Here is a 25068-nt window from a genome sequence, read left to right on the forward strand (position 1 = left end):
ACATATAGGGGTTGTGTAGGATGGGGGGCTGGGCGTGTGAGCTTCAGTGTAATAAGGTGGGGCAGGATGTCAGAGTGTCAGCTGTCTTGTGGGGACAGGATTAACCCCTCCCATTGGACAGATAGATATACCTTATTTGGTCTGTGTGGAATGACATGGGGGCCATACTGCCCTCAGCTATGCACATAGATTAGCCAGCAGCTGTATGTGCTCACTCTTTGACCGCATTAATTTTATTACATCACAACAAAATACTAGAAATAAACAAAGATGGCACACAAGCGATGAGTGAGTATGGCAAACTTTTACTAGGACTACCACAAAGGTTGATGATATTTTTAGTTTGTGTTTTTAACATGATGTAAGCGAGGTTATACAAGCACAGATTTCTAGGAAGGGACTTCTAAGAGTATAAAAGGGGGGTCAGTCTCATTACACAACTAATTAAATATAGCTACTAAAAGCTAAAGTTGGACATGATGATTACATATTATCTATTTGGTTAGTGGTAAATATGAGTACAACCACAACAAAACACTCTATACTAAGGTATGGATTTACAAATACACTAAAACAGTGGTTCCAACTTTTATTTCTTAGGGACCCCCATCAATATCTAAGGAAAGCTAAGCCCCCGGGACCTACTTAGAAAATAAAACATCAAATTTAGTTGTTTTTATTGACAGAATCCTAAAACAAAAGACCTTCATACACTTGTTCTTGATAAAAAATATCTGTCAACCATCCATTATAACATCGACGTATTGGTGCCACTCTAAAAAATAGAAAAATAAAGAGGATCAATTTTCTAAACTCTACATTCTTGACAATAAAAGTTGTACATTTATGTGAACCAAAACTTTGAATTTTGATATTATAAAGTCAAAAATAGCTAATTTTGTGGAAGAAAATCATACCAGAAAAAGTCATGTTTGTACACAAGTCCTGACGTTGTAAGCCTGGTCAAATAAAACTTCTTACTGATCAATGAGAAAGTACTTGTGATTTTATCCCAGAATCGCCACATTAAAATTAATACCTGGACTAAGAAGAGACATTCCTGTGAACTGGGGGTTATCCAACCACTGTTTTCAGTCTAGGTTCTCATGAATTTTTGACTTTAGAATGCTGAAAATATATGAATTTAAAAACTTTTTTTTTTTTTGAGTTCATGATGTCAATTTATTTTTTTCAACTCAGAAATTTTGAGTTTGGCTTTTTGTAAATATATGACTTTATACTCCATAAAATATGCATAATTTTCTCCTTAAGAATAATAAACTTTTTTTTTCTAAAAAACATTAACAGATCCTCCCTATTTTTTTTATCTTATAGGGCTGTTCTAATAGGCCATTGTATATTATGATTCCAATCATGATTTAAAAAGATATATATGCAATCTAATTTTGACAACGTCAGTGCTAACAGGGCCCTGTGCCCCCCTATCTTTGTTGACCCCCCCCAAAGGTGCCCAGACCCCAGGTTAGGAACCACTGCACTAAGGCTCTGTTTACACGACAATATTTTAAGGTGAACATTCAGAATTTTTGTAGCATTTTTTCTGTCTGCCTACATGAAAACAGGATAATTTGGAAATGAGCTCCAGAGTGAAAAGTTTAAAAAACACCCTCCTCTCCGTCTCCATGTAGACAGGCAAAACTTTTCTGAAAACGCACCTGCACACAATGGTTGAAGTCAACTGACATGCGTGAGTAAGGCTATCACAAATTCATGTGGAAGGAAGGGTCTCTACACAGGCGCGTGTTTTGGTTAATTGCAAAATCATACTGCCTTTTACTGGCCTGGGATGTATGCTACAGTCTTTTTGGTGTGTTCTGCGATCTCGTGTGCACAGAGATTGTTTTAAAAACATTGCCGTCTGCATGTGGAACTACTTGCAAATGAAGACGGAAAACTTAAGCAGAACGTTTTCCTGTAAGCAGGGCCTAAACCATAAGAACAATGACTGATGTTTCCATCTTAATCAGTGCTATTTCACAGACCTTTACTTCTCACTTTCCTAGTCTGACTCAGACCTATGTAGTTACATCACTTCATGATCACAGGATCGATTATATACACTAGTTTATAAGATGTATCTGTCTTCATTAATCAGATCCTTTTGAGAGTAAATCCCATCTCCTGCAGGTCATTCAAAGAATCAACTGCAGAGAAATCAGTGCTATTGTCTGGGACAATGAAAGTAACAATCCTGATATAATCACACAGTTTCACAGATGATTGACACTGAGGTCAGGTCTATTGTTGTGGACGGGGGTGTTAACAGTGCTATGATAGTCTGTGAGAGGAGAGATGGAGATCTGAACCTAGAAAAACTGTTCTGATGTTTTAAGGTAGAACTGCATTTAAAGGTCTCTGTTGTTTTCTTGTTCCTGACTGGTTGGACTTGAAGGTCCTTTAATCTCAGCCGAAGGTTCAGTTTGATCTTTAGGATCACTGAGTTTACTGAGTTCATCACCCAGGCCAGTTTCACAGGGGCTTTCATCTTGCTTTTCCAGTCTGCTGTGCCCCCCATCAGGTGTTTCAGCAGGGCTCTCTGGTCTCTGTTGATCAGGTGTGACCACTGACATCGTGTGCACTTTGAACTGAGAGGATATTTTGTTAACTGCACTTGTCTTTTGTTGCATTTCTTCTCCTTTTCCTGCGTTGATGTCAGCCTGTCTCTCGCTGATCTCTTCGTGTGGGATTTTTCCATCACTGATGCTGCGTCTTGGTGTTTCCTCTGTGTCAGCTTCTGCTGGATTGGTCTGGACATGTCCCTGGTCTCTGTCTGGTCCTGCTCCCGCAGCAGCTTTGCACCTCTGAGTTTTGTCTGAGAGCTCCCCCTGCCTGCAGGTTGAAACCATAGCTTTTACCCAGGGATGTAGCAAGGTCTGCTGAGCTGTCAGCCTCACTGTGGGATCAGACTGAAGCAGAGCTCGGACCAGGCCTCTGGCTTCTGCACACACAAGAGAAGAAGCAACATATCAGCAGCATAAACTGTATTTATGAGGAGGACAGTTGCCAACATGATTTCATCCACTGGTTCTTAGACTATTCTTTTAAAGCCTTGAGTTTGTCATTTTAACACTACATCTTCAATCAAGTGCCAAAAAACGTCCTGTTTAGTCATCATCTTAACTCCAAACAGGGCAGAGGTTTACATCATTGAAAATGTTTACCATATCCCAAGAAGTCGGATAAGTCAGACTGCATGGGCTTTCTTAAAGCAGTCTTTATGCAGACACTTTCTGTACTCTTTACCTTCTGAGATGGGGTCCCAGTAGGGTGACAGGAAGTGGATTTGCCCCTGTTTTATTAGCTGGAACAGCTCTTCCTGGTCTCGATCCCGACTCCGGAATGGAGGGAATCCACACAACAGGATGTAAAGAATAACACCAAGAGCCCAAACATCCACTGCAACACCATAACCTGTTGAGTCACAACAGAATTAAATTAGCAACATGATAGATTCATGTAGGGGAACTTGAGGTTTGTACCAACTTGGTGGCTCCCTGTGAACAGGTTGTTTCCACCGAGCAGTCTGGTTCAGTTTGGTACAGCACAGTATGAATTTATTTGTGTTTCCATGATCAAAAGTTGGAAAAGGTCCCAAATAACTGACATGAATGGTGGTTTTGTTACTTTCAGTGACTGCTCAGCCAGGCTGGAGAGGGGGCAGGAGAGCCCTGGGGTCCGTTTGAAAAATTAGAGTAAATGTGATAAAATTTTTTAAATTACAACCAATTCAAGCGATAAAGGTGGCATGTTGCCATAATGTGATTATTGTATTTATCATCATAATTACACAAGAAGCAGTTTATAGAGCTTTTCACATAATGAGGTGAAAGACAGACAGAACCAGAGTAGACTAATAAAAGTAACAGAGACGAGAGAATTAAAGAAAAATGGATACGTAGGGAATTAAAAAAAAAAAAATTTAATACAGTCGTAAAAATGAAAATATTTGACTATTATTCATTATTACTATCAACGTTAAATTGTAGTCTTAAACGAATGACACACATCTGTAACAACTGCCTAGGGAAAATGCGGTCGGATTCCCTAATCACCGCTGTTCTTCTTTCCTATCCTCTTACTCCCACCTTTCCTTAACCCTGAAACGTTTTTCATTGGGGTTAAGGGAAAGTGAACAGGAAAGGACTTAGGAGGTATTTTTTGACTTTTCAAATGAACCCCTGGGCTTACTTCTCCATTTTGCAACATCTCACCTGTGTGAGATAGTTTTTTCTGCTGTTGCCTCAATCAAGACAACATACAGATCAACCAGGGCACTGAAAATGAACAGAGTGACAAACTCACAGCTGCACCTTGACTCACGAAGATCTGTAGCACAAAACAAGCCCACAGCAGTCACCGAAAATATTGGGCGACTTTGATATAAAGCTTAAAACTTTCAGGAAATTGTTCTTCTTCAGGGGGTCCAATTTTTAAAACTCCCTTTAAAGTCTGTAAGAGACAATCATGACTGATAATGTTGTTGTATGTTTACATTTTTTCACATTGCTTTGTATGGTGGAGGGGGGTAAATGTATTCATATCTGCCAAAGAAAGGCCCAACAGAAAAAGTGTGGAAGCCACTGTCTTAGATATTATTTTACTGTACACTTTAATTTACGGTCCTAATTTTCCTTTTAAGATAAGAGGAAAGAGAATGGAATGAGGTTACTCTTATGTTCATCATTTACTGAATTCTTGTTGTTTCTGCTGTGATAGCCCAGCTTCATGTTGTGTCTATAAACACATTTCTATAAACAGATTCTATCAGCTGAGGATCTAGACTGACCATGGTGAACATCATTAAAATGGAGTTATTAAAATGACGGCTGAGACATCCTGCTTGCTCCCTACTGATTACCAACCTCTACAGTCTTCCCCCCCAGTGCGGGTGCAGGTTGCTGTGGAAACGCCAACTATTTTTGGGAGTAATACCAAACCACACCCAATCAAACTGGACCACCTGGTGGAAACGCTGCTAAAGTAGCACCTTTTATTTCTTTACTAATTTACTCAATTTTGAATTTGTTTAAATTTGTTATTATTTTATTATTATTTTTCCCTTGAATTTTTGGTCCCTCTTTCACATCAACACCATACACACTGTGTGTGTTTTTTTTATTTATAATCTGGTCTTAGTCCTTCCACAAGTGTAGGTGTATACATGTAAATAGTATTGTTGTTACTGTTATTATTGTTTTGAATTTTGATTATATTGTATTTAAGTATCATTTGCACATTGTATTTCTTACTTTTGTAGAATATTGCTCGTTTCTGTCTTTCTGTCTCACAATAAAATTTTTTCTTATCTTATCTTACTTTCTCTGATTTCATTAAGCAGTCAAATACTGTATATCACTCATCAGGAATGTCTTGGAAGATAAACAATGGCTGTTTCAAGTACATGCTGTCAGTCACTTCATGTGACAACAACAAGTTCTGGAATTAATAAAAGCATTATAGATTAAGCACTCTAGTCACTCACTGACTGTAGGTCATACAGAGGCAGCAGCATTAATTTCAGTCTGTTTTATAAGTTTAAATCTCATCATAAGGACTTTAAAAGGGAAAATGTTTTGCACTGACCTGACTCACAGAGAATCTCTGGGGCTACATATGTGGGAGTCCCACATATGGTGAAGACCGGTTCAGTAACAACCATGGCGAGACCAAAGTCTCCCAGCTTCAACCTGCAGATGTCAGCACCGACACGCTCTATCTGAGGGGAACAAGACACAAAATCAGAAAAGGAACTACAGACTGTATATTACACATCTGGAGTATTTTTTTCTAAAAGCACAATGAATGCTCGCTCAGTCATTCATAACAACGCTTCACTTTAATACAATGAATGATGAATGTGTGTCACTGTCATATGTGACATGATCAGCTGAAGTATAAGAGGGTCTGGAAAGACTATGACTTAGAGTGGGATAAATACACTAAACATTATGTCATAAATTAAGGAACAACTAGGAATAAATCACATCTAATAGTATACTATATGGACAAAAGTATTCAGCCACCTGACCATTACACCAACAGGCAGTGTAATGACATTTTATTCAAAGCCATGTACTTTAAAATAAAGCCAACAGCCTCCACTCTTTTCGGAAAGTAAAAGATTTTGGAGTATATCTGTCAGAATTTGTGCCCAATCAGCAGTGGTTCTTAATTGGTGGGTCAAGACCCAAAAGTGGGTCGCATGGCTGTTTCCAGTAGGTCATGAATGAGTGTCAGGAAAAACATGCAAAAAGTTTAAGATATAAAAAAGCCACAAGTGGACATACAGAACATCTATACTTTTTTTTACGGTTTTCTTGTGATGGCGAGTAAATTTTAGTCTTTTTCTAAAGATTTCAACTCATCTGTCTCCTTTTCCTGGATTACAAAGCTGGTTTACCCAAGATAACTAGGAAATTCCTCAAAAATTAGCCAAATTTCCATATTTTTTTGTGAAAAAAATGAAGTAAAATAAACAAATGCATATTTGTCCTTCTGTAAGATCTCTTTTGTTCTATTTATACTCCAAACTGTCAATTTTTCATGAAATACATTTAAGTTGTTGAACATTTGATAGAATTTGATAATACTTTTATGAAGAATTTTTACTCTTATTATATTGAATGTTTTAACTTTATTTTTTATCATTCAGTACGGGTTCCTCTGTATCAAAAATCGTAACAGATTGCAGGGCATTATAAGAATCTGTGGTAAAATTTCAGGGTTGGCCCTTAGCGATCTAACGCAGTTGTACACAGTTAGGACCCTGAAAAAGGCCCAGGCAATCCTGGCTGATCACAGCCATCCTTTATTTTCGAAGTTTAACCCTTAGAGGTCTACGGCTATTTTGCCTTTTTAAAGGGGACATATACAAAATACACTTTTCTAACAAAAATATGTGCCCCTGGCCTGTCCTCAATTCTCCAAAGAATCAGAAAAATCCCCCCAACTGAAACACCTGAATTCAGTTAACAGGTGTGGCCAAATGCTTTTGTCCGCATAGTGTATCTTGTGAATCTGGAAGAAATAAGACCAAAAAAGTTCTTTCTTTAAAGTCACTTTTAGCTATAGATTATTGTTTAAATTAGAAATGAATTGTAAGTAATTTTTTAAATGTAAAGCTACTGTATGGCTAATTTTTTTAGACAACTAACTTTGGCGCCCTCCAGTGGTGATATGAAAAAGATGTAATTTTACCAACCAAAGAAAACCAGAGCCCTTTTAAAGCTGAACTACTCCCAGATAAATTTCACGCACTGACACTCACCAGCAGGTTTTCTGGTTTGAGGTCTCTGTGGACGATACTTTTGCAGTGAATGAAGTTCAAGGCCTCGCTCACGTCCGACACCATCACTCCTGCCTCTGCTTCCGGAAACTTCCCCCTCTCACTAATGGCCTCGAACAGATCCCCCCCACTCACCAGCTCCATCACCAGGTAGGAGTGAGAGCTAGTGTGGTGGTGTGCGAACAGCCGCACTATGCGGGGGTGACAGAGGCTTCCTAGGAGACTCAGTTCATTTTGCATCATGTGCTCCCGACCAATCAGCTTGGAGCGTTCGATGATCTTCACAGCAAGGGGTTGCCCGTTGTCACGACGGTGGCATTCCCGCACCACTGCAAAGTTGCCGTCTCCAACAACGCGTCCGATTTCGTAGCAACGTTCGATATCAGTGAGAGTGACATCACTGCCGTCTGAAGGAAGGTTAAAGGTCTCCCCCACATTTGGAAGAGGACTTAGGAGTTGTAACTGAGGAATTACTTTCTCCTCTTTGCCGATGGGCTGAGGAGGAGGAGGAGTAGAAGAAGGGCTTATATGAACATACACTTTTCTCACTTCCTGTTCTGTATGACAACTTCCTTTCTGCTTCCTGGACAGAGGAGGAAGAGGGACCTTTCCGTTGAGCCGCTCTGGCGCCTGATGTTTGGCTCTCCTTGCTAAGCAGTTTTCACACAGATTAGGAGCTAGTATGTCTGCTTCTCTCAGAATTACCTCATGTTTGAATGGACCAATGACAGAAGGCGCTCTCGTCCTGACCCCTCCTCTCACACATAGTTTCTGCAGGTGGTTTGGTCTGTGAGCAGGTTTCCTACTAGAGTTCTTTTTCTGACTCTTCTCAGGCTGCTGTGTCTCTACATGATGAGACAGTTTTGTATTTGCGTCTGTATTAGTTTTATTTTTGACGTGTATGTTCGTGTCGTGGCCCGACTCCTGTTTTGTTTGTGTCTCACTGCTGTCAGTCCCCTCACTGTAGCCGCTGTCGGCCTTGGCTGCTTTATCAGGTGCTGGACGCAGTCTTTTCTCCCAGGCTCTCAGTGCGTCAGCGCAGAAGTCAGAATGCTCTGGAAACAACTCCTCAAGAGCCTCTTGGACACTTATCAGATCAGGACGAGCTTTACCCAGAGCCAGGAAGGCCACGTCACCTCTAAAGAAATCACAGACTCCCCTAACCTGTAAAATAAGAGAAGGAATTCAGTACATATCAGTTTTGTTCATATAGCCCATTTCATGCAATGGTAAACTCAATGTCCTTCACAGAAGATAAAAACATACAATAAAAGCAACTAAAGAAAGTGCTTAATATCTTTTCTTGGAAGTCCAGCAATAATCAAATCTGTATGATATGAATGAATAATCAGACTGAGTCATGAACAACCTGAGTTTGGAAATGTTTTCAAGGAACAGAAGTCTGTTTTAAACCTTTAAAAGCAGGGACTGTAATGGAATTGGATTCAAATCCATGTACTTCAACATGGAGTTGGCCCCCTTTTGCACCTATGACAGCCTCTACTCTTCTTGGAAGGCCTTACACAAGATTTTGGAGTGTTTCTGTGGGAATTTGTGCCCATTCATTCTGTAGAGCCATTATGAGGTCATGGACCAGAAGGCCTGGCTCACAGTCTCTGTCCCAGTTCATCCCAAAGGTGCTCAGTGGGGTCAGTCAAGTTCTTCCACACTGAACTCATCAAACCATTTCTTTATAGTCCTTGCTTTGAATACTGGGGCACAGTCATGTTGGAATAGAAAATGGCATTCCCCAAATTGTTGACACACAGGTGGAAGCATAGCATTGTCCAAAATGTCTTGGTAGTCATATCTTAAGATTAGCCTTCACTTGAGATAAGGGATCTAGTCCAAACCCTAAAAACAGCCCCCTACCATTATTCCTCCTCTGCCAAATTTCACAGATGGAACAGTGCAGTCAGACTGGTAAAGCTCCCAGCATCCACCAACCCTAGACATGCCCATCTGACTGCCAAACAGAGAAGTGGGATTGGTCACTCCACAGAACACATTTCCACTGCTCCACAGTCCAGTGTCAGAGTGCTATTCACCACTCCATCTGGCGCTTGGCATTGGACTTGGTGATATGAGGCTTGCATGCAGCTGCTCAGCCATGGAAACCCATTCATGAAGATCCTGCTGCACAAAACTCTTCAGCTATGGAATCAGTAGAGTGTTGGTGACTTTAACCTACCACGCCCCGTAGCAGTGGTTGACCCCACTCTGTGATTTGTCGTGGTCTTCTGCTTCATGGCTGAATTGCTGGTGTTCCTAAACACTTCCACTTCCTAAGAATATCACTTACAGTTGACTGTGGAATATCCAGCAGGTATGAAATTTCACAAACCATCTTTTTGCAAAGGTGGCATCCATCACAGTACCACGCTTGAAATCACTGAACTCCTCAGAACAGCCCATTTAGGATCATAAATGTTTGAGATTGTATGGCTAGGTGATGATTTTATACACCTGTGGCAACAAGTCTGAATGAAAACCTGCTGTCAATAATAAACAGGTGTGGCCAAATACTTTTGTCCATATAGAGTATGTTGTCCAAGGTGACATCAACATGTGAGTGCAGAAGTTGGGGATCGAACCTTCAACCAACTCTACCTACTAAGCTACAGTCGTCTTTTAAGCTGCATATTATTTATAGGATTTTGGCACCCCCAGTGGACAAATCTGCCCATCTCATTACTGATTTTGCCACATGCATATGCTCTGTACATTCTTTCCTGCTCTCTTTCACAGTCAGACATTTCGCTCATGAATTGTTGTTAAAAAAAAAAAAGCCAATTTTTCTGGCTTGATGTTAATGACTGTCTGAAACCCACCCCTGGCAACAGTTTTGGTTTTTAAAATAACTATAATGAAACGATGATGTTCTGCTGATCGTCTTGTGAGCTTTTACAGCTCATAAAGAGTAGTTAATGTTATTTTATAACAAGCTTAAAACTCCTCTAAGTTAAACCAACCATTCAAATTCCAAAGACTTATAACCAAACGATAAAATGCAGCAAATTCATACATTTAAGAAACTGAAACCAACATATATTGCTTGGAATATAACCAGAACTCACTGTTATTAAAAATAAAATATTTGCCTTCAGTTGAAACTGATTATGACACTGTTGCTTGTCAAGTGTTAAAGCTAGAAGAAACGACCATTCTTGGTAGTTGTCCCAGCTTGTTAGTTTGATTTGTAGAGCTTTGGAGAGTATTTGCATGCAAAACAGGAAAATGACAGTCCTAAATCTTCAATGGGACAATAGGACTTAGCTCTGGGGGCCAAATAACTTCAGGAGCCTCTGAAGCCCCAGGTGTGCCATGTGGTGACTTGTTTGAGCAAATTTAACGGAACATTTGCATGGGAGCACCCCAAAGCACATCATTAACTGTCAGAAGAGGGCCCGAGGGTGTGTCCTGCTTCTTTACGTAATCTAGAGGTCCTGTCATGACGGGGGTCAACAGCTTTAATTACTGTAGTTTGTGCATACATGTTTCACGTTCCTAACACTTCGCCCCAAGGGACCATCCCAGCATGCAAAGAAGAAGGAGAGAGAGTAACATGAAGGTGGTGAATTAGGAGCCTCTGAGTGGATCTTTTACCCCGGAGGCTAACTAGCATGTTTTAGTGTCTCTCGTTTGAAGCTCACCTCTCGTGCGTGGGTGGTGTAGAGGCGTGTGACTCTGGCTCGGTGCCAGCGAGGGAACCCCAACGCCTCAGAGATATCCAATAGCAGCTGCTCAAAGGATACCACACCTCTGCGGTTCAAGAGGACTGTTACCTTGAAAAAGGAGAAAGTTATTCTCACTCTTGTGCAATTCTTTCCCATAAATTTTAACCTCTCTTTTAAGTAAGAAGCCCTTTCTGATAAGAACCCTTTATTTAGGTTTTTGGGTGGTAAAAATGTTTTCATAAATAGTCAATAAAGGCCAAACTATGAAAATCCCACTACCTATTGTCTTTTGTCATGCTGAGAAACCTCAGTTAATGAATGGCCAAACATTTCTTATAAGTAGGGTTGTCAAAGGATTAAAATCTTGATTAATCTCAGAATTTCTGTTGTTAATTGCGATTAATCACATACTTTTTATAGGTTCTTTGCAGATGACATCAGGTAGAAGCAGAGAACTCTCGATGGGGGGCAAGTAGTGATTTCTGCATAGAAAAACTCCATCAAAAGGCCATATTTAGAGGTGTTTATGACAATGCCAAGCATTTATACTGCAAAACTGAAATTATTTCTCATTCTTAAGCTACATTTGTATCCTGAAAGTAGTGAAGAATTCAGGCAAAAATTTAAATAAAAAAAAAAAACACCTAGAGACATGGCAGCAAGCAGGAATTTAAAAAGTCTCCTTCTGAAGCCTGGGTGAGAGATGTCACACAACTCTGAATGGTCCGTTTTCACAAAGCAGTCCAGTTTGGTTCAGAATAGTTTCTTCATAGTTTAGCTCATTAAACTTTGATCTTACCCATGTTTCTTCAGCAGCTCTTTAGAGATCCAGATCATTTGGCCAAGCTCAGTAGAACTGGTTGTTTGGCTCCCAAATGGCTCATCATTTGGTACCAGTTTGGCTTTTAAAATGTGGATTAAATAGCATCATAGGAAGGAGGAAAGGAAACTGGCACTCAAACAGGAGCTAGCTACAGTGGCTAACGTAAAAGAGCGGTCAGTAGAACAGGCTCGTTCATGAATGGCTCATCATTACTCGGTCTCTCACCCTACAAGCTTTATTCTGCTGATAGTAGGGCTAGGCAGTTAATCGCAAATTAGATTAACTCGCAGTATGGCCTGCTGAAATTTACAAATCGCAGAAGTTGCAATATTACTTTAACTTAAAATTTGTCAAAATAGCAGTTTAATACATTCATTTTTGTAGAAGCAGAGATTTTGTGTACATTATGCAATAATTTAAGTGTCAGTTTTTTAAAAAATGGTTTACAAGAATCCTCCTTTTTGTGTTTTACGTATGTTTTTGTTTTAGTCAAAATGAGTGACATTAAAATGATAATCCCATTCAATAAAGCAATAGGTATCAAATTTGCAATAAGAGCAGAAATAACCAGTTAATTCTGTCTAATATTGATGAAGCTTGTTATTAGTTCATACCCTCAGCTGCGGTCAGCTTACAGCCAGCTTCTCCTCCCCCACCTCAGCCGCCTCCTTTATAGTATAGAGCTTCTTGCACCGTCATATTTAGATTCATGCTACTGTGGATTAATTGTTTCTAAAATAACTTCTTTGTTTTCAATGCACATTGTCATTTATGTATCTATTCATATGGGGGTTTCTAGCCATGAAAAGTCAGAGCATGCTGCTTGACTAACCCAGGGAGTGTCTTTAAAGCAGAGCCTTCTCCGCCAAGTCAAAATCCATATCCATTTTGCAATAAAATGGTTAAATGTATGATGAGTGTTCCTGACTGATTGTAGGTTATGGTATAGAATGATTTATTGCTTGAATTTGTTGAAACTGCATAAGTTGAGGAGCCTAATAAGAATCGCATATTAAATTGCAATTGCAATATTGGGAAAAAAAACACAATTAGATTATTTTAGCAAATCATTCAGCCCAGTTGATAGCAAATCACCATTTTAATTAAAAACAAATTCTTGAAAAAATTAGGAATTTTTTATATGTTAAAGAAGCTCAGCTAGCCTCTTAGCTCAGTACTAGACTCCTCTGGACTCTTGACTCCCTTCATCTTGCTAGACACCCCAAGTGGGTCTGCAGGACTGAGTAGTTTGTGATATTGCTCGTGTTACTCATCAGGTAACTTTTAGTGAAGAGTTGGGATGATACTTAATGTATGTAGAATTTTCTGATGATAACTGCAGAGTGCAGGTCAATTTAGAGCTGTAAAGTACAAACTTTTCACCATTCCCATTCATTCCTAATGGCTGTCCCACGCTTCCTGCCCCCCAATGGAAATGTCCACATCATCAAAATCACGTGACTACAAAAAAAAAGTATTACATTTTAAAATTCCACTATTTAGCATTTGAAACTGTTTTTGTGCCATTTTTGATTTGTTTCTACTGGCTTAAACTAAAGACTTCCTGTTTGGATACAGACCTGCTTTCATAGGTCAACTTAGGATTATAATGTGAGTTTAACCACAGAAAAAAGGAACTTGATATGCATTGACAGGAAATGAGGGGAAAGTAAAAAAGTAAATATTTGACGACTTCTGACTTGTCCACTGATCTGTTTGAGTTTTTAAAGTGAAATGAGACATTAAGGAGCAGTGGTGGACTTATTTAACATCACTGTAGCTGCAGGGAGATGCTGATGTACATCAATTAAAGAGTGTTGAAAGAGACAATAAAGCATGCACTTAAACAAAATTTAAACTAATGTACTAATTGCAGATCTTAATCATCATGATTAATGCAATTATTCTTGACAGCCCTACTCATAAGTAAATTAGTAAAAATTCAATAAAATTATTAGACATGTAAAAAATATACAGCTCATCTATAAAGTATTTAGACCCCTTCACTTTTTTCTGTTCTGTCATGTTGCAGCCTGATGCTACTGTCTTTTAAATTCATCTTTCCCCTCATTAATCTTCATTTAGTAACCCATCGTGACAACATGAAAACAGAATTTAAGAATTTTTTGCAAACCTATGAAAAAGAAAAAAAACTGAAATCTCACATTGACATCAGTATTCAGGCCCGGTGCAGCAACACTGCAGAGCTCAGAGACAGGGTTGTTGACAGGCACAGATCTGGGGAAGGCTGCAAAAACATTTCTGCTGCACTGAAGGTTCCCAAGAGCACAGTGGCCTCCAGAATTCTCAAATGGAAGAAGTCTGGCACAACCAGGACTCTGCCAAGACCTGGTCACCTGGCCAACTGAACAATGAGAAGAAAAGGGCCTTAGTAAGAGAGGAGACCAAGAACCTGATGGTCACTCTGACTGAGCTCCAGAGATCCTGTGTGGAGATGGGACAAAGTTCCAGAAGGACAGCCATCATTGCAGCTCTCCATCACTGCAGCTCTCCATCACTGCAGCTCTCCACTGATCTAGGTTTTAAAGCAGAGTGGCTAGATGGAAGCCTCTCCTCAGTGCAGAACACATGAAAGCCTGCTTGGAGTTCATTAAAAAAGCACTTGAAGGACTCTCAGGCTGTGAGAAACAAGATTCTCTGCTCTGATGAAACAAAGACTGAACTGTTTGGCCTCAATTCTAAATGTTATGTTCAGAGGAAACCAGGCACTGCTCAACTGTTGCCCAATACCATCCCAATAGTGAAGCATGGTGGTGGCAGCATCATGCTGTGGGGGTGTTTCTCTGAAGACTGGGCCAAAGGTTCACCTTCCAACATGACAATGACCCTAGGACCACAGCCAAGACAACACAGGGGTGGCTTAGGGACAATTCTGTGACTGTCCTAGAGGGGCCCAGCCAGAGCCCTGACTTGAACCCTAGTTAACATCTCTGGAGAAACCTTTACAGTCCACATCCAACCTGACAGAGTTTGAGAGGATTTGCAAGGTTGGCAGAAAATCCCCAAATCCATGTGTGCAAAGCTTGTTGCTTCATATTGAAATTGCAACAAAAGGTGCTTCAACTAAATATTTCAGTTTATATTTTTAATAAATTTGAAAAAGAAATCTAAAATTCTGTGTCCCCTTTGTCATGATGGGATACTGAGTGTAGATTAATGAGGAAAAATGAACTTTAATGAACGCAGCATCGGGCTGCAACATAAGAAAACTGAAAAAGGTGGAGTGTCTGAATACTTTATGAATGAACTGTGTATAACTTCAGAGTAAAGCTCTCAACCAAATACTGACTATTTTATTGGAGTATAAGAAAATTATCTACCCATCAAGTAAAGAAATAAATCATCACATGGGTCCATTTTAAGATACCAAATATTAAATTCACCTTTCGTAGTGTACTCTGACCACAGGGACGGACGATAGTGACCAAGCGTGGCCTCTCAGCGCTCTCCTCTGCGTGCCGGGTGTGGAAAAAAGGGAGGTGAGAACGAGGAGGTGGAGGAGGAGGGAAGTGGGACTTCAGGACCTGTACCTTAGGGTGGGGGTGAAGAGGCCATGGTTGGGGTTGACCTCCTGCATGCTTCAACGATGGAACAGGAGGATCTGTAGTAGCAGAAAGAAAGACGGATTATTGACGGTGTAGCCGACTGAATATCACTGATATGATCGTTCAATTGTGTCTCCCAGACTTGTACCCAAAGAAAACTCATAAGTAACCCAACACCACTTCCTCCTCCTGTGTGAGTGTGTGCTCCTGTGTGTGAAAACAAATCCGACTGATCAGATTTGAGTGTTTTCCATCACACTGAGTGCAAAGGGGCCATTTGAGATTCTTCAGGCACCTTGCCCCACCTGGTGAATTATTTAAGCTTCCTTAAGTCATGCAGACCTTTACGTGCTCACACATACACACATGCACAAATTAACAAGCACTTGTTTGACCTGGTTAGGGCAGAGCTGAATCTGCATGATTGATGAAGCATTAGAGACCCACAGCATCTTTGACGTTTCACTTTCTGGCACCCAGGGAGACGGCGGGATGTTATCCATCCAGTCTTTGGGGGGTTGTTTTTGTTTGGTTTTGTTTCCAGATGTAGGACAACACAGAAACACAAGACCCCTATCTTTAACTTTAACAAGACACCAGCTGGGCCCCTGAGAGAGAGGCACTTGACACAGTTTGCAACAACAAACAGGCCTTCCACAGCAGAGGCAGACAGCCTTTACTAAATATGCATTACATTAAATACACAGATGAGGATGAAATTATCAGCCCCCTTAAGACAAACTGTTTTCCCAAAGTATTTCCCAAGTGAGCAAGGAATTTTAACGCAGCTTTCAAGAGAGAGAGAGAGAGATTTCAAAGACTGGAAAGAAAACTAGAGAGAGGTGTGTCTAAACACACATTCAAGACACTAGTGAAGGACTTGGCCAAGTCAGGAACTGTAGTCTCAAAGAAGACCATCACTAGAGCCCTGCACAGGAATGGATAGAGAAAAAGTCCACTTCTGCAGAGGAGACACCTTCAAGCCAGACTGAGACAGATTCTGATACTAGAAGCATGTCCTTTGGTCAGATGAGACCAAACTAGAGCCCTCTGGCCACAGAAACGTTGGTGATGTTTGGAAAAAGACGGGAGAGGCGGATCACCTAAAGACCATCGTCCCCACAGTGAAAGATGGCAGTGGGAGTTGTGGGGATGCACCAGGAGTGACGTAAAGGTGGAAGGAATCATGAAGAAAGAAGAATATGTGAAGATTTAGAAAGAAAACCTCAAGCAGTCAGCAGCTAAACTGGGTCTGGGTCATCTCTTTGTCTTCTGTCTCCTGGTGAAGAACTACCTCCAGAAGACCAAAGTGAACCTTATTGACTGACCTGACCAAAGCCCTGACTTGAATCCAATTGAAAATCTATGGGCTGAACTGAAGACCAAGATCCATGCCAGAAGACCATCAAATCTGGAGGAGTTTGAGAGATTGGCCAAAGAAGAATAGGCTGGAAGTCCTCAGGAGACGTGACTGAGACTTGCTGAAAATCACAACAAACAACTGCAGGCTGTTATACAGCAAAAAGAAGACGCAACTAAATATTTGCAGTTGAATAATGTTAGCATCCAAAACAAAAATAGGATGTTTGGAGAAGCTGTATTGAAATTCCTTGCTCGTAAAAGAAAAAAAAAGAAAGAAAGAAAGAAAAAAATTAAATTGAATGGGGTGGGGGTTAATAATTTAATCCTTCTCTGTAGACTAGGTACGCATTAAAAGAGTTTACAGCTAAACTCGTTTGTTCGTTTGTTTTTGTTTGTGTGGGGTTATTTAAGGGAAAGAGTCTCTTTGAGTGGCCTAATTGGGGAATTGACTCAAACATGAAGCCCACCTTTAGGGTGTTAAATACAGTAATAAGACGTTTCTCAAAGCCTTATTTATATAAACTTTTTTCAGAGTTTCGACAATCTTTAAGATCTGTAAAAGTTTATGTGAACTCATTTTAAATACAGAATAAAATAAAACACATGCATACTATCTTGATAACAACACAAATAAAGTTTTAAATTGCATTTACCGTTTAAATCCTCAAAATCCGACCACTCACCTGTATTTCTCCATTTACCGTCACGCGCCTCGTATGCACACCGGGCTCTCTGTGATGGCGTCATGACTTTCCAAAGTATCGCGTTAATATCCAGTTATTCCCTCTTTTTCTCCATTTTCCGTTGTGGCTGGATCTTATCCGAGACTAGCAGCTTCTAAAACGGTAACGGGATGAGCCCTCAGATGACCGGAGCTGGAGTAGCGACACTAGTTGCCATGGAGACGTGTGAAGTTCGACGGCTTCTACAAAGAGAAGACACCGGAAATCGAAGGATTGTGTCACCAAAATAAAACGTAGGACAACGAAACATTTTGCCGTGTTAAGATGTTATGTCAAAACATATTTTGTGTGTGTGTGTGGGTAAGACAGCAGTTGTTTTGTTATCTCAACATTTCAATTTTGTTTCAGTAGCGTACTTTAATCAAGAGAAGGGCTAACAAAGTCGACCAAAGACATTTTATTCTGAACTTTACTAACGGAACTTATTTGCTCCATTATTACTGCTTTACTAGTTTATATTCTGACTGAGGCATTAAAATCAGGAATGAAAATTATACAATGAATTTTATAAGATTAGGCTGTTGGCCACTTACGGATCCAGAGGGGGGCAAGGGGGAAAATGCCCCTCCTGATGAAGTCATGTTCGAAAGAAGGCAGCCAAAGTGCCCTGATGGGTGCCTTTTTGCTGCCTTCCTAATGAACAAATTTGACTATTTGCCTTCTTTGGTGCCCTCTTAATGACAGGATTTAACAAATTTCCCTCTGTGGTGCCCTCTTGATGAACAAATTTGACAAATTGCCCTTTGGTGCCCTCTTGAAAAAAACAACAACAACAAACAAAAAACACTGAGTACACTAACCCAAAACACTGACCCCTCAGTAGAAGTTGTTTAAAAACTGAGCTGAGTTAACTTAAAAATCCAAAATAACTATTTCAGTTCTATTTTCTGAGTTGATTGAATATATTTTTAGTTTTAAGTAAGCAGTAGGCCTATTCAATACTTCTATGTATTCTCTCTCAAATTATTTGAAAATTATTCCTTAGTCTGCAAGCTTTCCCAGAATGCATCTGGGCATTAGACACTTGAGTGCCATGAGTAAATTCATTGACTCAGTTGTAGGATTGTTTTTTATCTTTAAGTCAAAGGTACTCAGCCACTTGAAATATTTTTTTGTAACTGCTCACAAATTATTAGACAAATAAATTCATCATCAGAGGATGTTCTGTGTGATGATGTTGGTGTGTGATGAATCTGTGCTCAGGATGTGTTAAGCAGTGTGCCAAAATAAAGACTGGGGAGCAGGTCAAATGGCTTTAGCACGGTACAAGTACAGACTGCCTAGTGTGAGTGTACTCTTGATCTGCTGAGTTTTCCAAGAATGCCTTAGGCCATTAGACACTTTTGCACCATGAGTGAAGTTACTAACCCAGTTAGATAAGTCCACTCTGCAACCACAACACACAATGGATGGTTTACTGAGCATGATGGAAGAGGACTTCCTGGTTCAATGTGCATCTTTCAGTTATTGTGACTGTTATGTTCTACATTGAATGTTTTAAATGTTCAAGATTAATAAAGGTTATTCTGGAAAGAGTGAGCGTAATTTGGTCCATATATCCTCCTAAGTCCCCGCATGTCCATATAAGGACATCATATTTTGGCTTTTCTGCAACATTGTAATAATTTTTGCTATCAGTTTTTGAGATCTTTTTTCAGATTTTCCAGTAAAATGTAAATAATTTGCTTAAAATGTTGGGACAATTTTCTGTTTGAATATATGAGGGAATTTTTCTGGAAAATTTCAAGTATATTGATGGAAATTAAGGGATATGTTAAAGGATATGTTGTAAATTTTGGAGAATATCATTGGAAGTTTTTGGGAAGGGTTTTTTTTTTTAGCCTAGTCTAGGAAACATGGGGAATATATATGGAAATTTTAGGGAATTTGATTGGGAATTTTGGAATGGGGAGATCATGGCAATTTCAGAGAATTTGTGTAGATATTTCAGTTATTTTCATGGAATTTTGGGGGATTTAATTGTTAATCTTTTGGAATTTGCTTTGAAATTTTGGTGTCACTTTGCATGATTTTTTCCCCAAAATTTTAGTGAAAAAGTTTTAGGGGATTTTTAAAATTTGAATATGTAAGCTTTATGATAAAATTAAACTGAACCTGTAGGAAAGTTTATGAAGAAATTTTCGGGCATTTCTTATGGAATACTTGACAGTAATTTTAGATAATTTTATGAAATATTTGGAATTTGTGTGGATTTTGGAAGGGAGTTTTTTCAAGAAATTCCTGTTCAGTGACCAGTGAAACCAAAAAAGTTTGAGAAACTAAAAATGAATTCCAAACAAAAGCTCAGGTCTTTGGAGGATATAATAATGCTATTTCCATGTGTCACATGATTAAAGACAGTGGGATGTTCTTAGAACGGCTCAGGCATGTACAGGACAAGGTCAGAGAGAGAATAGATGGACAGTTTTGTTTATAGGTAGGGCTCTGTGGTCAGTGGGTGTGTAGGTCTGCTTGGCTGGTAGGTTGACCAAATTCACCTGACACTGCTCAGAAAAGCTGGCATTTGGCTGGTGGTGGGTGCTGATTTCACACCCTGATGCATGTGTTAAAAAAGTACATCTAGAAGATTGTTAGAGTTTAAAACATTCACTTCTGCATCCTCAGTCAAATCTGTTAACTGTTTCAGCTGCAGCCTTAGTAACGGTTTTAAAAATGCATCAGCCCACACATTAAACCCTCTGTATTAAACATGCAGGCTGGGACATTATGGTGTATAATCGCACTGACAGAGGGGTTTAGAGGAAATGTCGGTCTCATAGAAAGTAACCATAGTTTCAATGAAGGAATCCAATACTCTGCCCCTCTCTCTCGCTCTCTCACACACAAAAACACACAGTAACTGGGTGATCTTTTAATACACTGCCCCCCATGGCTCAGTCTCCTAGGTTACAGTTAATATTGGATCAGGAAGCACAACTCCTGATCCGGCTTCTTATCCTGGATGGGAATCACTGAGGGAGCTGTGGTGTCATTTATTTATGGTTTTATATTTTCCTTTAGAGGTAAAGACGCCTTTTCATCTGCCGACATGATTATAGTAGAGGGATGGAGGTGTGAGGAGTGGGAGAGGTCTCAAAGTCTCTCTTTAAGTCTTAAAGTAATGTTCATAGTGAGTGTTGTCCAAGAGGCCTTTTTAAGGTTAATCTTGCTTGAGGCCTTGTTTGGCCAGCAGGGGGAGTCGTCATCGTCCAAACAGAAGTGGTGGAAACACCCAGGACTGCTGATCCAGGTCAGTGGCTTGGAGACACTACTATATAAACATAAGAAGTTTATCTTAGGGGTACATAACAAAAAGGTTTATGCTTTGAGCTTAAATTGTGAAATCCCTCTATGGTATGCTGTGTCATGAAACAGGATTAAAGGTGATAACTTTCCAAACGCTGCAAAAAAAGAGGGAGAGCAATCTGACTGTCTGATTCACCGTGGCGTCCTTAAATAACTCTGTCCACTTCTGTTTTTCCTCTTTTATCCTTTTCACCTTGTTGCTGGTTCACCAGAGGCGAGTCAAGGAATGCAAATGTTGTGCCCATCTGCAGAGGTTAGACAAAAACATACACACAAAGGTCCACTACTCTACTGCTGCTCAGTGTTTGCCAGCAGCTGGTACCACAGCAACAGGCTCCACTGATTGCCTCATAAAGGAGTAAATGATATGGGTTATAAAGAGTAGATAATTTTGTTTGATTGAAACAACTCTGGGGTTAAACACCATGTTAGATTAAAGAATAACCTGGCATTTACCTTCTGTAGGAAAATATTCAAAACAACTGGACAAAAGTATTTGGCCACACCTGTTAATTATTGAATTTAGGTGTTTCAATCAGATGTGTTCCTACAGGTGTATAAAATCAACACCTAGCCATGCAGTCTCCATTCACCAACATGTGTCCTTCTGAAGAGCTCAGTGACTTCAAGCATGGTACTGTGATGGATGCCACCTTTGCAATAAGACGGTCCATGCTGAATATTCCACGGTCACCTGTAAGAGATATTACTAGAAAGTGGAAGCGTTTAGGAACAACAGCAACTCAGTTATGAATCAGAAGACCGTGGAAAATCACAGAGGAGGGTCAACAGCTGCAAAAGAGCATGGTGTGTAAAAGTGGCCTACTCTCTGCTGATTCCATAGCTGAAGAGTTTTGAACTTTCTTTGGCATTAATGTTAACACTAAAACTGTGCAGTGGGAGCTTCATGAATGCATTTCCATGGCGACAGTCTCACACCACCAAGTCCAACGGCAAGCGTTGGATGGAGAGTTTTAAAGCACACTGACACTGGACTGTGGAGCAGTGGAAACGTGTTCTGTGGAGTGACCATGGCGGTCAGATGGGCGAGTCTGGGTTTGGTGGATGCTTGGAGAACATTACCTGCCTGACTGCATTGTGCCAACTGTGAAGTTTGGTGGAGAGGTTAAAGGCACTGGGCTGTTTTTCAGGGTTTGGGCTAGGTGCCTTCTCTCCAGTGAAGATTAATCTTAATGCTTCAGCATAACAAGACATTTTGGACAATGCTACGCTTCCAACTGTGTGGCAATAGTTTGGGGAGGGCTCTTTTCTATTCCAACATGAATGTGACCCAGTGCGCAAAGCAAGGACTATAAAGACATGGTTTGATAAGTGTGGTGTGGAAGAACTTGTCTTGCCCTGACCTTAACCCCATTGAACATCTTTTTGGTGGACTGGAATGGAGATTGTGAGCCAGGCCTTCTGGTCCAACATCAGCGTCTGACCTCATAGATTCTCTACAGAATGAATGGATTTGAATACAATGTCATTACAGTCCCTGTTGGTGTAATGGTCAGGCAGCTGAATATGTTTGTCCATATATTGTTTCAGAACTGATATTCACAAAGTCCAGTATTGTGCATCCATAGTTCATAATGTTATGGCTAATCTGTAAATTCAATACAATTGAAAGTCACCTTGGTTGGTGGTTACCCATTAACTGATGAATTAGCTATCAGGTCTAGGTCATGTACTGCAGATCTGATAGCCAGTTATAATTCTGTAAGGATGTTAGAACGAGCGCATAGAAGAGAAAAAGTGTAAGGGTGCGAAACAATGACTGAAAAGCAAGTGAGTGTTTCAGAAGGGAGAGGCAACCAGATGTTAATACACTTGTGATATTCATATAGCCACACAGACGCAGAGGAAAGCCCAAAGAAAGCTGGAAGACAAATCAACATTCCTAAGTTTGTGGCGTTCCCATTCTTCCTCTAGCTCGTCTGGGACTACAAATCTCTGCAGCATTTCTCTGCCAGAGTCAGCTCTTCACTTTAATCCACAGACATTCACACATGTCTGCCTGAGTAAAGTCTTGTGTGTTGAAGCCAAACAGAGGGACTACGTGTTTCTCCTACTCTATAGGGGCCACGATCACATCTCAGGTCAACAACCTCAGCAGCTGTCTCGTCTGGAAAATTGATTTTGTTGTGTAAACAAAGATCAGACAGGTTCAGCTCAATAATATCCTGCACAAACACACTGAAGACTTTGGTCTTTAATGTACTGTAGATATTACCATGTGTGCTAATTTAGTACCAGATGACACCAGTTAACACCTTCTGCAATCCTTCAGGATGAGGAAACATTCAGGAAATATCTTGGCTCAAATTCCTCAAGAAAACCAAACTTTAATACGACCACAGCGGCTTCCTAGAGCTCTATATCACAGGATTACACAAGATTAAACCCACATCCACCCATGTTTTGGCTCACACACAGCCAGGGAAAAACTCTGGTCAGGAGATAATTGATTGTAACCTTTCACCTCCTCTCTCTCTCTCCCTCGCTCGCTCCATGTGTCCCTCTCTCACACCTGTTTATGTCAAAAGTCAAACCCATACACGCCGCACATTCATTCCATCACTCAAACACACATGCCAGTTCAGACACGCTAATGGAGGAGACCTCAGTGAGGACAAGGGCAGTGGGACAGGGAGTGTATGGTGTGATGTGATGTAACCTCATTGACGTTTTTCCCCTGTACAAGTTTCTGAATGTGAGCTATGAAGGGACGTTAGCTCAATGCTCGTGATTGTGATCATCAGACCATCTGTACATGGAGGAATTTCATCAGAAGACGATGCCCAAGTTTTTGAATGAATGCTGCTCCTGTGTTCATGGTGTGTGCTATTACTGAGCATCTATTTTTATATGAACTTTTATCCTAAGGAAGGACAAGTCGTCCTAGCCCCACAACTTCAGGCTACGTGAGAATATCTCAGCTTTAGGTTAAGTTTGAATGTTTTTTTAAAAATAGTCTGACATTTCCTGCAGAAAGTTTTGTGAGAAGATGGATTCTTGAAAATATAAGTCATTGTCCACTGTCAAGAAACATCTTCAGTTTTTGCTGCTTTAATTATTTAATGTTTATTTGTGGGGACAAGTATGAAGCAGGTAAACCTTTGCCACACTCTACAGCAGCCTTTCCCAAACTTCAGAATGCTTCAGCTCAATTTGAGACCTAAAAATCTTCCAAGGCCCACCAAAACTCTGTACAGTCATAACATAAGACTCAATATTTTCCTTTAATTACCTTCGCCAAGGAGGTTGCAAAGTTGTGTCATGTCTTATCGTGTCCTGTCCTGTCCTGTCATATTGTATTTTGTCTTGTCTTATCTTATCTTATTGTATTGCGTCTTATCGTATCATGTTGTGTCTTGCCTCATCGTATCACATCGTGTCTTATCTTATTGTATCGTATTGCGTCTTATAGTATCGTGTCGTGTCTTGTCTCTTCATATCATATCGTGTCTAATCTTATTGTATCGTATTGCGTCTTATCGTATCATGTCGTGTCTTGCCTCATTGTATCATGTCGTGTCTTATTTTATTGTATTGTATTGCGTCTTATGGTATCGTGTCGTGTCTTATTTTATTGTATTGTATTGCGTCTTATAGTATCGTGTCATGTCTTGTCTCATCGTATCGTATCGTGTCTTATTGTATCGTATCGTATAGGGTGGTGTCTTGTCTAATCGTATCGTGTCTTTTTTTATCTTACTGTATCATATTATCATATCGTTTTGTGTCGTGTCATATCGTATCTTGTGTCTTATTTTATTGTATCGTATCGTATCGTGTCTTGTCTAATCGTATCGTGTCTTATCTTATTGTATCATATTGTGTCATGTCATATCGTATCTTGTTGTGTCTTTTCTTATCTTATTGTATCGTATCTTATCTTACCTCATCCAATCATACTGTACTGTGCCACACTGTTTTATATGCGATATTCTATGTCACATATTGTATAACATATATATTATATCTTATAGTCTGTAATTGATTACAGTGATATTCATGTTGTATTATTCTCACTGAAAATGTTGAACTTCATCTTAGTCTGTCTTCTGATTTGTTTCATACTGGGATTTTCGCATCCCTGCATCTTGAATGAGAAAATTGGTCTGCCTTATACAGCAGAATGACTGACATTGTGAGGCCATTCTAGATAAACTGACTTTTTATTCCCCACTGACCCACAAAATTAAAGGTAGCTGTAACCTTCTTTCTCACGGACACATCATGTATGAAACCTCAAACCTTCTCTGTCTTTGGTGGAAGA

At 40.0% G+C, this 25068-nt stretch overlaps 1 protein-coding gene across 1 annotated transcript; it reads right to left on the reverse strand.

Moving 5' to 3' along the window:
• Window positions 1-2366: 2366 nt before the first annotated feature.
• On the reverse strand, window positions 2367-17481 carry dclk3 (doublecortin-like kinase 3). Its single transcript, XM_041809469.1, has 7 exons — window positions 17418-17481; window positions 15211-15428; window positions 10960-11091; window positions 7289-8470; window positions 5605-5737; window positions 3265-3432; window positions 2367-2959 (listed from the first exon to the last, which is right to left on the reverse strand). Exons 1-7 carry the CDS (start codon window positions 17479-17481, stop codon window positions 2367-2369), a joined length of 2490 nt encoding a protein of 829 aa, XP_041665403.1.
• Window positions 17482-25068: the final 7587 nt, after the last annotated feature.

Source organism: Cheilinus undulatus, linkage group 16 (assembly GCF_018320785.1).
Source record: "Cheilinus undulatus linkage group 16, ASM1832078v1, whole genome shotgun sequence".
Taxonomy (NCBI): domain Eukaryota; kingdom Metazoa; phylum Chordata; class Actinopteri; order Labriformes; family Labridae; genus Cheilinus; species Cheilinus undulatus.